The 12,730-nt window shown below is 33.8% G+C and overlaps 1 protein-coding gene and 1 long non-coding RNA gene across 3 annotated transcripts in view; one reads left to right on the top strand and one right to left on the bottom strand.

The window, feature by feature from the left end:
- The window catches only part of LOC140053911 (SET domain-containing protein 4-like), a 29,603-nt gene that overhangs the window by 15,997 nt on the left and 876 nt on the right, over nt 1–12,730 (top strand). For both annotated transcript variants that reach the window (XM_072098663.1, XM_072098662.1), the window contains exons 2-8: nt 4,009–4,113; nt 4,411–4,448; nt 4,742–4,830; nt 5,189–5,615; nt 8,430–8,604; nt 10,017–10,182; nt 10,486–10,603. In XM_072098663.1, the coding sequence (XP_071954764.1) occupies nt 4,041–4,113; nt 4,411–4,448; nt 4,742–4,830; nt 5,189–5,615; nt 8,430–8,604; nt 10,017–10,182; nt 10,486–10,603 (1,086 nt within the window). In that variant the 5' untranslated portion in view covers nt 4,009–4,040. The remainder of the gene's footprint in view (nt 1–4,008; nt 4,114–4,410; nt 4,449–4,741; nt 4,831–5,188; nt 5,616–8,429; nt 8,605–10,016; nt 10,183–10,485; nt 10,604–12,730) is intronic.
- Nucleotides 1–12,730, bottom strand: part of LOC140053913 (uncharacterized) — a 47,315-nt gene that overhangs the window by 15,495 nt on the left and 19,090 nt on the right. The window contains exon 3 of the long non-coding RNA XR_011846465.1: nt 10,324–10,447. This is a non-coding gene — a long non-coding RNA (uncharacterized lncRNA). The remainder of the gene's footprint in view (nt 1–10,323; nt 10,448–12,730) is intronic.

The following is a 12,730-nucleotide window of genomic DNA, read 5'->3' on the forward strand; positions in this document are numbered from 1 at the left end:
GACGTACATTAAAAGTACAAAGAACAATGTAAATCTATAAACAATTATTTGCAATTAGCAATGTATAATAAATAAAATCAACCATGGAGAAGGTGGAAAGGTTATATACACTGCCATGGGAATGGATACTTGAGAGGCGCCTATGTCAGTTGTGTAAACACCCATATAACTATTTGGTCAAAGTTGAATTATATCTTTCGAGGGTGTAAATATATAATAATATGCAACCGAGAGTAAAATTAATAGTTAAACGTAAATTTGAAATTAAATTTAACTTTTAAACGACAATTTGCAATATCATAATCTATGGCGTACCAAACTGTCATTTATTTAGGCAACTAAAATATCTTAGTTTTTAATAGATGTAGTTAGTTTACAATATAGATCTTAGGTTCCAATAGAGATATATCCCTGTTTATAACCAAGATATCTCTATTATTCCAATTAGAGACAATTAATATATGTCTTAAGAGATATATCATAGTTTTGTTCCCTTGAGTTAGGCCTATTAGCAATTTAGTATTCCTATCAAATAAACTTGGTAGGCCTATATAGACGACGCATTCCCATAAGAATAAATAGGCCTATACTAACTATTATATTAAAATAAATGTATTAACTAAAATCATTTCATTACTACTCAACTTATCAGATGTTATCGTAAATAGTGTTGTCATTTTCTTAATCAATATTATCGGTATCGATATCCATCTTCAACCATCTTTAATATTTATTACCAATATTGGTAGGCATATATAGGGCTACGTGTTCCGTTTTGCTGAATCGGAATTAATTTTAAGTATACAACAATATTGTTATACGTCAGTATAAACTGTACTTATACTCGACGCAAAGTATTCAAGTTCCATATTAGACTGTTGCTTAATTAGTTTGCTTTTACTAACGGTAGATAAATTAATTTAAATTCCTTTACCTATTAACAATTTGTTGGCACCGGTGTAGAGGAGGTTGTAAAATGATATTCGCGCGCTGTTTGATCGTAGGCCTATAACTGTTAATCTTCGAGTTTCCAATAACAACCCCGCCTTCTAATTTAAATGTTAAAACGTTTTGTCCCACGCTTGAGTAGGCTCGGCTAACAAAATGAATTTTGTCTACACAGAATGAATTTTGTCTACACAGAATACATTTTGTCTACACAGAATACATTTTGTCGCCACAAAATGAATTTTGTCCACACAGAATTAATTTTGTCCACACAGAATTAATTTTGTCCACACAGAATTAATTTTGTCCACACAAAAAGAATTTTGTCGTTACAGAATGAATTTTGTCACCACAAAATGAATTTTGTCGTTACAGAATGAATTTTGTCTACACAGAATTAATTTTGTCAACACAGAATTAATTTTGTCAACACAGAATTAATTTTGTCTACACAGAATTCATTTTGTTTATACACAGAATTCATTTTGTCTACACAGAATGAATTTTGTTTACACAGAATTAATTTTGTCGAGACAAAATGAATTTTGTCAAGACAAAATTAATTTTGTCAATACAAAATGAATTTTGTTTTGACAAAATTAATTATGTGTAGACAAAATTGTAATATTTCGACAAAATTAGCAATGTCATAATCGGCTACATTTAGATTTTGTCACACATGACGGCGATAATAGCGATAAATAAAGCATAAAGAAAATGTTAATTATTTGATCACTGTTTTCGCGATATGAAAACATTTCCAAAGTCCTTAAGCGATGACATCACACATGTACCAGCACCCTATTGGCTGATTATGACAATGCAATTTTACCGTACCTTATATGATACTAATGGGATAACTACTTCTTCTTTAAATGTTTAAAAATGTGAAAAATAAGTCGATTCTATAGATGACAAATTTCGTTTTTGTAAAAGCACAAGTTAACGGAGTACTTACTCGAACGTTTCGATCTCTATCAGAGATCCTTCTCAACTGACTGCGGAGTGTTAATGCAGCTTGGTCATTCTTGACGTCATCTGTTGATGACGTTGTACGCCTCCGGTTGTAGGTTGGAGGTTGTGCGGGGCTCGGCCAGGTGATGTGTCTATCAAATCATTGTACAAATGCGAGAGTTCGTGGGCTCCAGTGTCCCGGTTCATGGTCTTCTCTTTATTTCTCCTTATATGTAATGATTCTCTAATCTGTCTGTCTTTGCGTTTAGGCTCTTTGGTTAAGATGGTAGCCTCCCAGTTCGGTACATGATTGTGTTTTATGACATGTTCTGTAATGGCAGATTTGTGTATGATCGAAGATGTGGATGTTCTGGAGGCCCTAGTCAATACAACAAACACGGGGGGAGTAATGACTAGGGCCTCCAGAACATCCACATCTTCGATCATACACAAATCTGCCATTACAGAACATGTCATAAAACACAATCATGTACCGAACTGGGAGGCTACCATCTTAACCAAAGAGCCTAAACGCAAAGACAGACAGATTAGAGAATCATTACATATAAGGAGAAATAAAGAGAAGACCATGAACCGGGACACTGGAGCCCACGAACTCTCGCATTTGTACAATGATTTGATAGACACATCACCTGGCCGAGCCCCGCACAACCTCCAACCTACAACCGGCGGCGTACAACGTCATCAACAGATGACGTCAAGAATGACCAAGCTGCATTAACACTCCGCAGTCAGTTGAGAAGGATCTCTGATAGAGATCGAAACGTTCGAGTAAGTACTCCGTTAACTTGTGCTTTTACAAAAACGAAATTTGTCATCTATACAAAATCGAAGCTAAATGAAATTCTTTCAAAAGTCGATTCTAATGATTTAAAGGGAATTGGTATTTAAATAATGGCTACAGTAAGTAACACAGAAAAATAGAAATTTATGGAACTTTTACTGTTGTCATCTGTTTAGCATCTTCAAATTAGTACCTACAGTATATTCTTCTGAAGAAGTTCTTTGTTGCACAGAAAAATAAAAACAAGAAGTAAGGTGGTGAGTTGTAAAGGTCATCGTCTCCTCCCCTCTCTTGCGTTGCTGGGGTTATTATTCTTTGATTGTTTTTTAGGGTGGGTCATTATTAGAAGGGGCATACTATTAGAGTAATGGGTTATTATTACTAATCTTAAATTAGGCACCTGAAAATAGTAACCTACCCTCAACTTTTCCAGTCAGCAACTCATAGCAAAAAAATAAATCATTATTATATCAAAAAGAAAAGTATTATTATGGTGGTTCTTTTGTGTAAAGTAGATGAAGTTAGTTTTAGATGGGTTTAACAACAATTTGTTTGATTTAAACCATAAAGAAACTCTTATCAAGCTCAGAATTAACAGTATTAACAAGAGTGTTTAAATTTTTGTAAGAAAAGAAAATATTGCTGTCATCTGCGAATAAAATGAATTGGAGTAAAAAACTAAAAAAAAAAAACTAATGCGCAAGCATAAGCGAGAATGTTTTCAGACATGACATGCCCTCTAGAGTTTAGTTTTTTGCAAGACAATTTTTATGGTAAAGATATTTGCTTAAAGCACTTAAATATTTCAGTTTAAGCAAAAATATAAAAAAATATATAAAGCAAATATTGATAAATGCCAACCCTGGTGACGTGCCCGAAGGGCATGGGAATGTACTTTCCGCCATTGATGTGCAGGATGATCGTGGGCTGGAAATAACCTTCTAAAACAGAAATCAGAGAGTAAACATGAGTTTGAATCTTGTTAAACCAAAATTTGGTGTTCAATATTCATCAGATTTAAATATTGAATGGAATTTGTAAGTTTAAAGCCATATTGTAGCCAAGATAGACAGACCAATGGAACTGGTATTGATAATGGAACCTAGATACTGCATTAATATGTTATTAATAAAAGTTCATGATGGTTGGTGTGTATGGGCAGAAAAATTAAACTGATATATGGAGTAGTAAAATTAATTAAATATAAACCAGTCGCTATGCTTCCCTTCATTTATGTGATATTCATAACTGTTTTAAATTACATTACAAGCTTATTTGTTCTTATATTTTCTATTTTAAAGGTTTATTTGAAAATATTGGAGAAAATGCAGAAATGATATCTTTACTGCAATGGATGAAATGCCATGGGTTTGAAAAGCAACATTTGAAACCAGCGATTTTTAAAGGTATTATTAATATTGATCACTGCTAGCTTAAAAAGTGCCTGAAACATTTACACATGTTACTTGACTGTGAACTATTGTGGGTGAGTGGGCTAGTATAATAATTGATTGGCAAGTGAAATCTACAGCTACAGCTACAGTATAATTATGAAAAAGATAAATCGAGCCCTGATAAACCAGATAAACAGCATGAAAGCTAGAGAGCATGAAACTCGAACCTATAACAATATTCTTAAAATATTCATTTTTAAACAGCCTGACTCATAATAATGTACAGTAATCATATATTTTGTTTTTCAGAAACTGGAAGAGGGCTAATGGCAAATAAATCATTTAAGGTTTGTCACTTTAGTTTCATAGATAAAGAATAAAGTGTAATGTAAAAAAAAACTTAGTTTCTACTGTATTTAGATTTTGATCCTGTATTATAAAATAAGGACTTGATAAAAAAACACCATTTTTTTTGTTAAAATAAAAAATAAATGTTAAATGTATTATTCTGGTCTTAAGTTTAACTGGAAACTGAGGAAATTTGGATTAGGCCCTCCACGGACCCACGGCAGCCAGCAGTGCAGGGGTTTTGTTACATACTGCTCTTTTTACCACACAGTATTATTTTTTACCTTTATAGCCTGGTGATACTATTATTTCAATTCCAGCTGATCTTCTAATTACAACAAGTACAGTATTAAGAACAAGTATTGGACCAGTTATCCAACAGTAAGTTGCATTTAAAACATAGTAATACTTTAATAATACACTGTCACTAAATATCATGAACAAAAATTATCAAAATAAACTATTGGTGTTTCTTTATTTAACGCAAGATTTAGCTATTATTTCAGATGACGATAGTTTTGACCATATGTAATTATAATCAAATTTAAATTGCCACAATGTGAACATGTAGTTTTTATTTGTGTATGTATACTTGGTTGGTAAATTCTTTACCAAGCATTAAAACTTTAGTCTATATGGTCCCTAGCATACCTGTATAAATGCGACTGACACATTACATGTGGTAATTGGGTTTTAACATTTTTAAATGTTAAATTACAATTTTTTCATAATTTTTCAGGAATCCTGATTTAACACCAAGACAGATCTTGTGTGTGTTTTTAATACTAGAGAAACATAAAGCGTCAGCTTCGTCCTGGTGTCCTTATATATCGCAGCTACCAGATACGTACACAACTCCTTCATACTTCACAGATGATGAACTAAAATCCTTACCAAAACATCTCCTCCAAATGGCAATATTTCAAGTAGAGACCGTAAAAGATGAATTTCAAAAAGTACAATCATTTTCACAAGCCCTCGGAAAATTGGATCCTTGTTATCCAGGATTATTAACGTATGAAGCATTCAAGTGGGCGTGGTTTGTAGTCAATACAAGATCTGTGTACATGGATCCAAGTGTCAGCCAATGGAAGTCATCATGCGAGATTGACTCGTATGCTTTAGCGCCATTCCTTGACCTGTTGAACCATTCAGCAAAAGCAAATGTAAGCGAAATTAATGTTTAATGCTTGAGATGAGTGAGGCCTGCTTCTGCTGCATTGCACCGAATAAATTGTTATTATTTTTAGACCGACAGCATTTCTGCTCAGTTTGTGCTCCCAAATAACAATTTAAATTAGTGGTTGGTCGTTGACAAAAATGTTAAGATTACACAAAATGCAAAATAACCGGTTGAATGGAGTTCTGTTTTTAATCATTGTTTACATGCTGACAGGCCTCGAATTTTACCGCGGCCAGTGCCGTCGGTGCCCTCCCAGTTGGCCTCAATGCCCTCGAAAATGAATAGCACCCACGGCCACTACTGGCCTGCCCTTTTTTTTGCGTTGGCCGCGAGTGCCCTTCCCGAGTTTTACCAAAATAAAAACCACTGAATTAGATAGAAAATAATGTCAAGAAGATTTGTTTACACGACTCGGACGAGACGCAAAACTATCGCCTGTCTTCGTTGCAAGGGGATTTCCCTAAACGCATTTATTAATACACAACAAACAGTAAACAAAACATCGAACATTGCAATAGGGTAACCAAAACAATATCATCCCGGCCGCCGTGCGTGGTAAATCATGGTATAGATAGTACATTAAAATACAGGGGTGTAAACTTTTAATAATCAAGCTAAAAACGTTCCTCGATCGGAGGTTACTGAAAGTATTAAAGTCGCACAAATCGAGCTAGCCGCCTTCGATGAAAAAAATATTACACGCACTCGACTCCTAGCTAGCCTAGCCTATCCTCCCGCCGCCGATCCGGTCGAACACACGCAATTCAATGCATTGGGAAAACAATTCTATTTGACGCACACGCACCCTCTGATAAGAAATTTCACACACAACATCGTGTGAGAGTACGCGCGGAGGATCGGCGGATCGTTGGAAAAACAATTCCTTTTGACGTACACGCACCCTCTGAGAAGAAAATACCATGTGCGTTCCTGCATGGTGTAGTCCATTATACGTGTAAAATTAGGGGTGTTTACCTTTAGCACCAAAGTTAAACCTGCACCTCAACCCGAAGATCGTTGGAAGTATATCATATTTATATTTTATCGCACCCACCTCAATAATCCAGCAGACAGATCATCGAAAAATCTTGTTTAACAACGTCGTACACTAAATTACCAAACGAGTTTTTACCGAATTCAAGGAAATGGTATAGTCCAGAATACACGTGCCGAAGGCAAAACAGAGAGAGAAAGGGGTCGGTGTCCGTCCGTGTTTTGAATTCTTATAAATATGGGTATACTACCAAAAAAGCTTCAGAAATCGAAACTCGGAAAATAACTATAATTTATATTCTACTACATAATGTAATTGGCTTGATTTTTACCGTGGTTAACACTCTGTGTATGAATAGTTGTAGGTAAGGCCTACAAACAAATTGTTTTTGTATCTATCATGTTTTCTCCGTCGGCTGCTAGCTAAGTAAGGCTGAGTAGCTTGCTGTTGTAAGGGTTTTTATACCTGTTCCGGGCCTTAGGCCTACTTGGTTGGCTTCACATGCCTTTTTATCGCATTATTTGAAACTAAACGAAACATTCAACACAGGGCGGTAAACTATAAACGCTGAACATCGTACCTATTTATTATTTATATGGATCGTAAATACACGTAATATTTATATGAAATACAAAAAGATGTATTGTAGACAGTCCTACTACTACTCCGCGATCTGATGAATAGGGGGAAATCCCAAAACATTTTGCGGGTAGAATTTTTTTTTTTTGAAAAAAATTCCACCCTCAACCGGAAACAAGCTATTTTAAAATTTTGTGCCTAGTTATTAAAATATTTTTTAATTTTGGCCTTGGTGCCCCTTTGATTTAAAACAAATGGCCTTGGTGCCCTCCCATTTGGCCTTGGTGCCCCTAAAATCAATGAAAACCGGAGGCCAAATGGCCTTGCCCCTAAAATCCCCAAATTCGAGGCCTGTGCTGACAGGTTTCTGCTGCCAAGAAATAAACAGTTACTAACCGGTTTATTTTTTCACAGCAGAAATAAATTCAATGTTATTAAAGATATATTGTCCCCAGAAAAAAAAAGGTATTGGTTCAGGGGCGGTCGCAGGACTATTTTAAGGGGGTTGCCCAGAGTTAATAGAAACCAAGTATATGCAAATTTTTTTTTAATGACACCTCTAGGTGGCCGGAAATAGTACTCTCACATAAAATTCACGATAAATAGCACCTCTAGTTTTAGCCGGAAATGACACTCTATATCTATCGGGCTACAGTAGTAAACAGCAGTATTTATCCCGCCTATTTTTTCCGCCGGTAAAACACACACGACTAAGGATAACATTTTTTGCGTTGCGAACGTCAGAGAAAGTCCTCGACGAAGGTACTTCCGGTAAGGTAATATTATTATAGCAATTATAATCAATGAATACAAATTAATTACTAGTAGGACTTATATTATCAATTAATAATTTTTAAAAAGTAAGACAAAAAAATGTGAAGCTGCTATAAATAAATTGAGCAAATCTTTGAATTGTATTATTTTGAAATAAATCCTAAATACGTCAGTAAAACAACAAACATTTAGACATTTTATGTCCGACAATGGGTTTTTGGTTAAATGTAATTGTTTATTTTTTTTAAAGTGATTCAATTTTTTTTATTTGTACGGAAGTGAATAACTTTATTAAATATGCAAAATGGCCTATTCGAATTCTGGCTTTCTTATTTTCATTTTCCATGTTTTTGGGGAACAATACATCTTTAAACTATGTTTAACACCATTAATAAGTTTCTTATTTTTCTTTTTCCTATCTATACAAAATATTACATTTTTTCATTTCAGGTAACAGCTGGTTTTAAGAAAAAATCAAATTGTTATGAGATTGTAACCCACAACACCTATGCAAAGTATGACCAAGTGTTTATATGTTATGGTCCCCACGGTAACGAGAACTTGTTGCTAGAATATGGTTTTATTGTTCCAGCCAACCCCAACACAAGTGTAAACATCCCTTTTGGTAAATATACATTCTGTATTTCCCTAAACAGCACACATAATGCCCCATTGGCACTTGCATGCATTTTGGTCAGCATTTCTCCACATTCAATGTGTGGCAATGCAGGTCATTTAAAGGCGCTTATTAGTTACAATTGCATTGTTACGTATGCTGGATCACAAGGTCTGCATGTGCAAGCTATGTGTGTATCATTAAAAAACTATGCAGGTAGCATGTGCATCTTTGTTTTTTAAATAAAAAAATAAGGATTATTATTATTACAGCGATGTATTTTGCTTAAGCTGCCCTGTCCAGAATTTTCATATCTTTGTTGTTTTTTTTTGTATAATGGTATTGATTTTATCTTCGCCAAATAAACGAAACAAACAAATCGAAAACTATGACAATAAAATACCCACTAGTGGTCCTGATTTAATCAGAACTTTCCCAATTTCCAATGTCAAAAACACACACAAATTGAGGCCAGATTATAAAATTTTTAAAATATGCCTTCCCTAATTTGGATAATCAAATGTTGGCAGGTATGCGATGTCCCATCCATCTCAAGCTACTCCTCATAACTTTCACCATTGTTTTTACTCTCGTTCGTTTCACTTTCAGATCTATTTATTTCAAGACATACTTCACAATATAATTCTAAAGTAATTACACCAATATCGATCATTTTTATAATGGCATCGCTTCTTTCCGTTCTATTATTTTATATCACTTAGTTAACCTGTAATATCATTTTTCTATGTTCGATATCATCTTGTTTTTCTGTCTGTTTTAATGAATTATACTTTTTATCTAAAGTAGTTATTTTATTAAGAGTTGAACCAGCCTGTTAGTGGCGATGATTCGCTGTTGGTTTGGAGTGAAATAAATAAATAAATTCCATGCCACACATGTTTCTTATATTTACCCTTTCTAATCCGTAATCTTCAAAGTTTGTTTGTTCATTGTCCCATGACCTAGGTGGTCATAGGGGCATAACAGACAAGATACAGTATTACTTATAGTGATACGACACTCGGGCATACGCCATATCTCCTCTCCGGGCTGGCGGGAGTTTTTGCTGGATGGCCGTCGTTGGTTTTCCTGAACCGACGCCCTTGTCCAACCACCCCACCCTCCAAACCATGCTCCTAAAGGAGTTGATGTGGGTACCGGTTTGGTCGCCAGTGTGTGACAGTGGCTGTGTGTGTACTAGTACACAGGGGTAACCCGCTAATTGTCTTGAAAGATGTACTAGGTTCTTTAAAGTGCACATGAACCTTATCTGAGAAGACTTCTCTTACCTCCAGAAACATGGAGCGAGTGAGCCTCGAACCCTTGCTGATGTTATGGCTACGTACGGTTCCACTGTCTTAACCGCTCGGCCACTCACTTCACTTCAAAGTATATATTTATAAATTAGTTTTCAATTTCAGATTTGATTAAGGACTTGGTAAACCGTGAACAATTAGATGCAAGAATTCAGTTTTTAAAAGAAAACTTTGAAGTGTCATGGTTGAGCAAGCTAACTTGTGGTGCTGATGGTGTATCTTGGCCATTCATTGTCACATTGAGAGTCTTGTGTACTCACAGTGCTGACAGGTATTGCACCAAATCTTTTTATTTTTTGGATTAAATAAATAACATCAGCAATGATGATCAAACACATGTTGTGTAGTTCTATTAATTTATAGCACAATAAAAATGAATCCACTTAATTTCAGAAACACTGTTTACTCTTACCTATTCAGTCCATTTACAATATGTTATTTTCAATTCATTTCGGTCATCTTCCATTGTGTCTTATCTTGAGCATGTATGCTTATTTTTATGCAACAATGACATTTGAGTATATGTCTAAAAAAATCTGAAATATCAATTAAATTGAATGTTGTTAATTTTCAGGAGTTATTGGCAACGCATTACTTTAGGGCTGGAATCCATGACAACTGACGAACTGAATTCTATTAAACACATGGCTGATTGCATCTTACAAAGTATTTTGATAGAGATCACAAAAAAGGTAGGTCTGAAGTTTTGCAGAATTAAATCAGCCTAGAATTAGGTCTCCAGGATAATGGCATGTATTAGTGATGTTCTCTACATCTTTCAACAAGTATTTATAGTAAACAATTGATATGTTTGAAAACCCCTTCTTATAGTTGAAAAACTGGGGCTTAATTGATATAATCAACACTAATCAGGGGAAAATTTGCCCTTTAGAGGGAGAGTGTCTTGAAATATTGCAAAATGACTGGAGAGTTGGCAGTGGGACAGCCAGTCGACAAATCGTGTCAAATTTCGACTCGGAGAGGGCGCCCTACTTTTCTAATTTAGTTCAAAATGGCTAAATTTTAGGGTGTTGGAAAAACACAATATTTGTAAATTTAGTTGATTATCGGAAAAATGTTGTTAGTGAAATAAATTCATAAATGGTTTTAATATATTGTCATGTAAAATTAAATGTATTTGAACAAAACGATAATCTGTAATTTAACGGCAAAATCAACCAATGTCTTTTTTCCGAAATTGTACCCTAGAAAATCATTAAAATAAAATATTTAGAAAAATTGAACAGTCCTGAATTTAAAATCCCTGTTAGAAAAATTAATAATCTACAGAATACGATATTAAGATACAAAATTCGGTGGTTGGGATGCAGCTCCGACTATTCAAACTAAAGGTACCACTATTTGTTCCATCGAAAACTAGCGAAACCGCCATTTTGTAAACACATCGTCATCGTGTTTATGAATTTATTTATAGCGAACGATATACGCGATGTTTATAATTGTCCGCGTATAAGAATTCATATAAATAAATACATTCCAATACAACGTATATTATTACTTGTTTATTTATCACAGTAAACATTTTAGTTGAGGAATATTTATCATAACTATTATAATAGCTTTTATACGAGTCCGAGGCCTAGCCCTATTAGCGAGCGATTGTTCCAGGGGCGGAAAGTCACTTAGTGACGTTGTGATCGGGCGCATCGGGCCTAGCTAATATTAATAATACGACCTGAAATAAGCGGCTAACAAGAACTGTTATATACTTGCTTACAATTGTTTTGTTATTGATGAACAAACAAGCAATTAGATTGAATAACAAATTATTTATTCATTTTTTTTTGGAGTAAAAACATGTACAAACTAGGCCTAGGGGCCTAGTACTGTATAATATAAATTAATAGTAATATTAAACTAATACAGTATTAATAAAATATAAAATAGGCCTAACATACAATAAATATTCAATTTTTAAGGTCTACCACATGACAATAACATAATTTACAGAGTATAGTGTAGTAGGTTTGCATTCAACATAAATATTTGTATTGTAATTCATCTAAATCCTCTGCAACATACATATATATTTGTAATTCAACATTTTGTTTTAAATTCAAGATTCAAGAAATTTTTTTTTTTTTTTTTTTTATTTGTCCATAAAATTAATAATATAAATTAATAGTAATATTAAACTAATACAGTATTAATAAAATATAAAATAGGCCTAACATACAATAAATATTCAATTTTTAAGGTCTACCACATGACAATAACATAATTTACAGAGTATAGTGTAGTAGGTTTGCATTCAACATAAATATTTGTATTGTAATTCATCTAAATCCTCTGCAACATACATATATATGTATTATTATTATTACTATTAATTTATATATTGTCCATAATTAAATTATAGTTTGGGTATGACAATGTCGGTAGGTACCGGTGTCATCTTTTTATCCACTTCACTCTCAGTTTGAAGTCACAAAGACAAAGAACTCTGCATCATCAACGATTCCTGAAAGTGTCAGAAAAAATAATAAATATTATTTAAAAAAAATGTTAATGTCTGGTTGTATATATAATTATAATATTATATGATGACATAAAAGTAAGGCAAATGGAAGCTGTATTTTATTAATTAAATTACAGTATTTACTATTATTATTTATATAATCTAGGCCTACTAGTAGCCTAGCTAGGCATCTATTGAGCCTAATAAATCAAATAATAAATGAAAAATAAAATAATAATATTAATACTGATTGAAAAAAAGTATTTTTTGGGGGGGATCAGATCACCAGGCTAGGCCGGCCAGGACCAATGATACTCGTAATCAGTACAACTTAACGACT

This window comes from Antedon mediterranea, chromosome 7 (genome assembly GCF_964355755.1).
Source record: "Antedon mediterranea chromosome 7, ecAntMedi1.1, whole genome shotgun sequence".
In the NCBI taxonomy this organism is placed as follows: Eukaryota; Metazoa; Echinodermata; class Crinoidea; order Comatulida; family Antedonidae; genus Antedon; species Antedon mediterranea.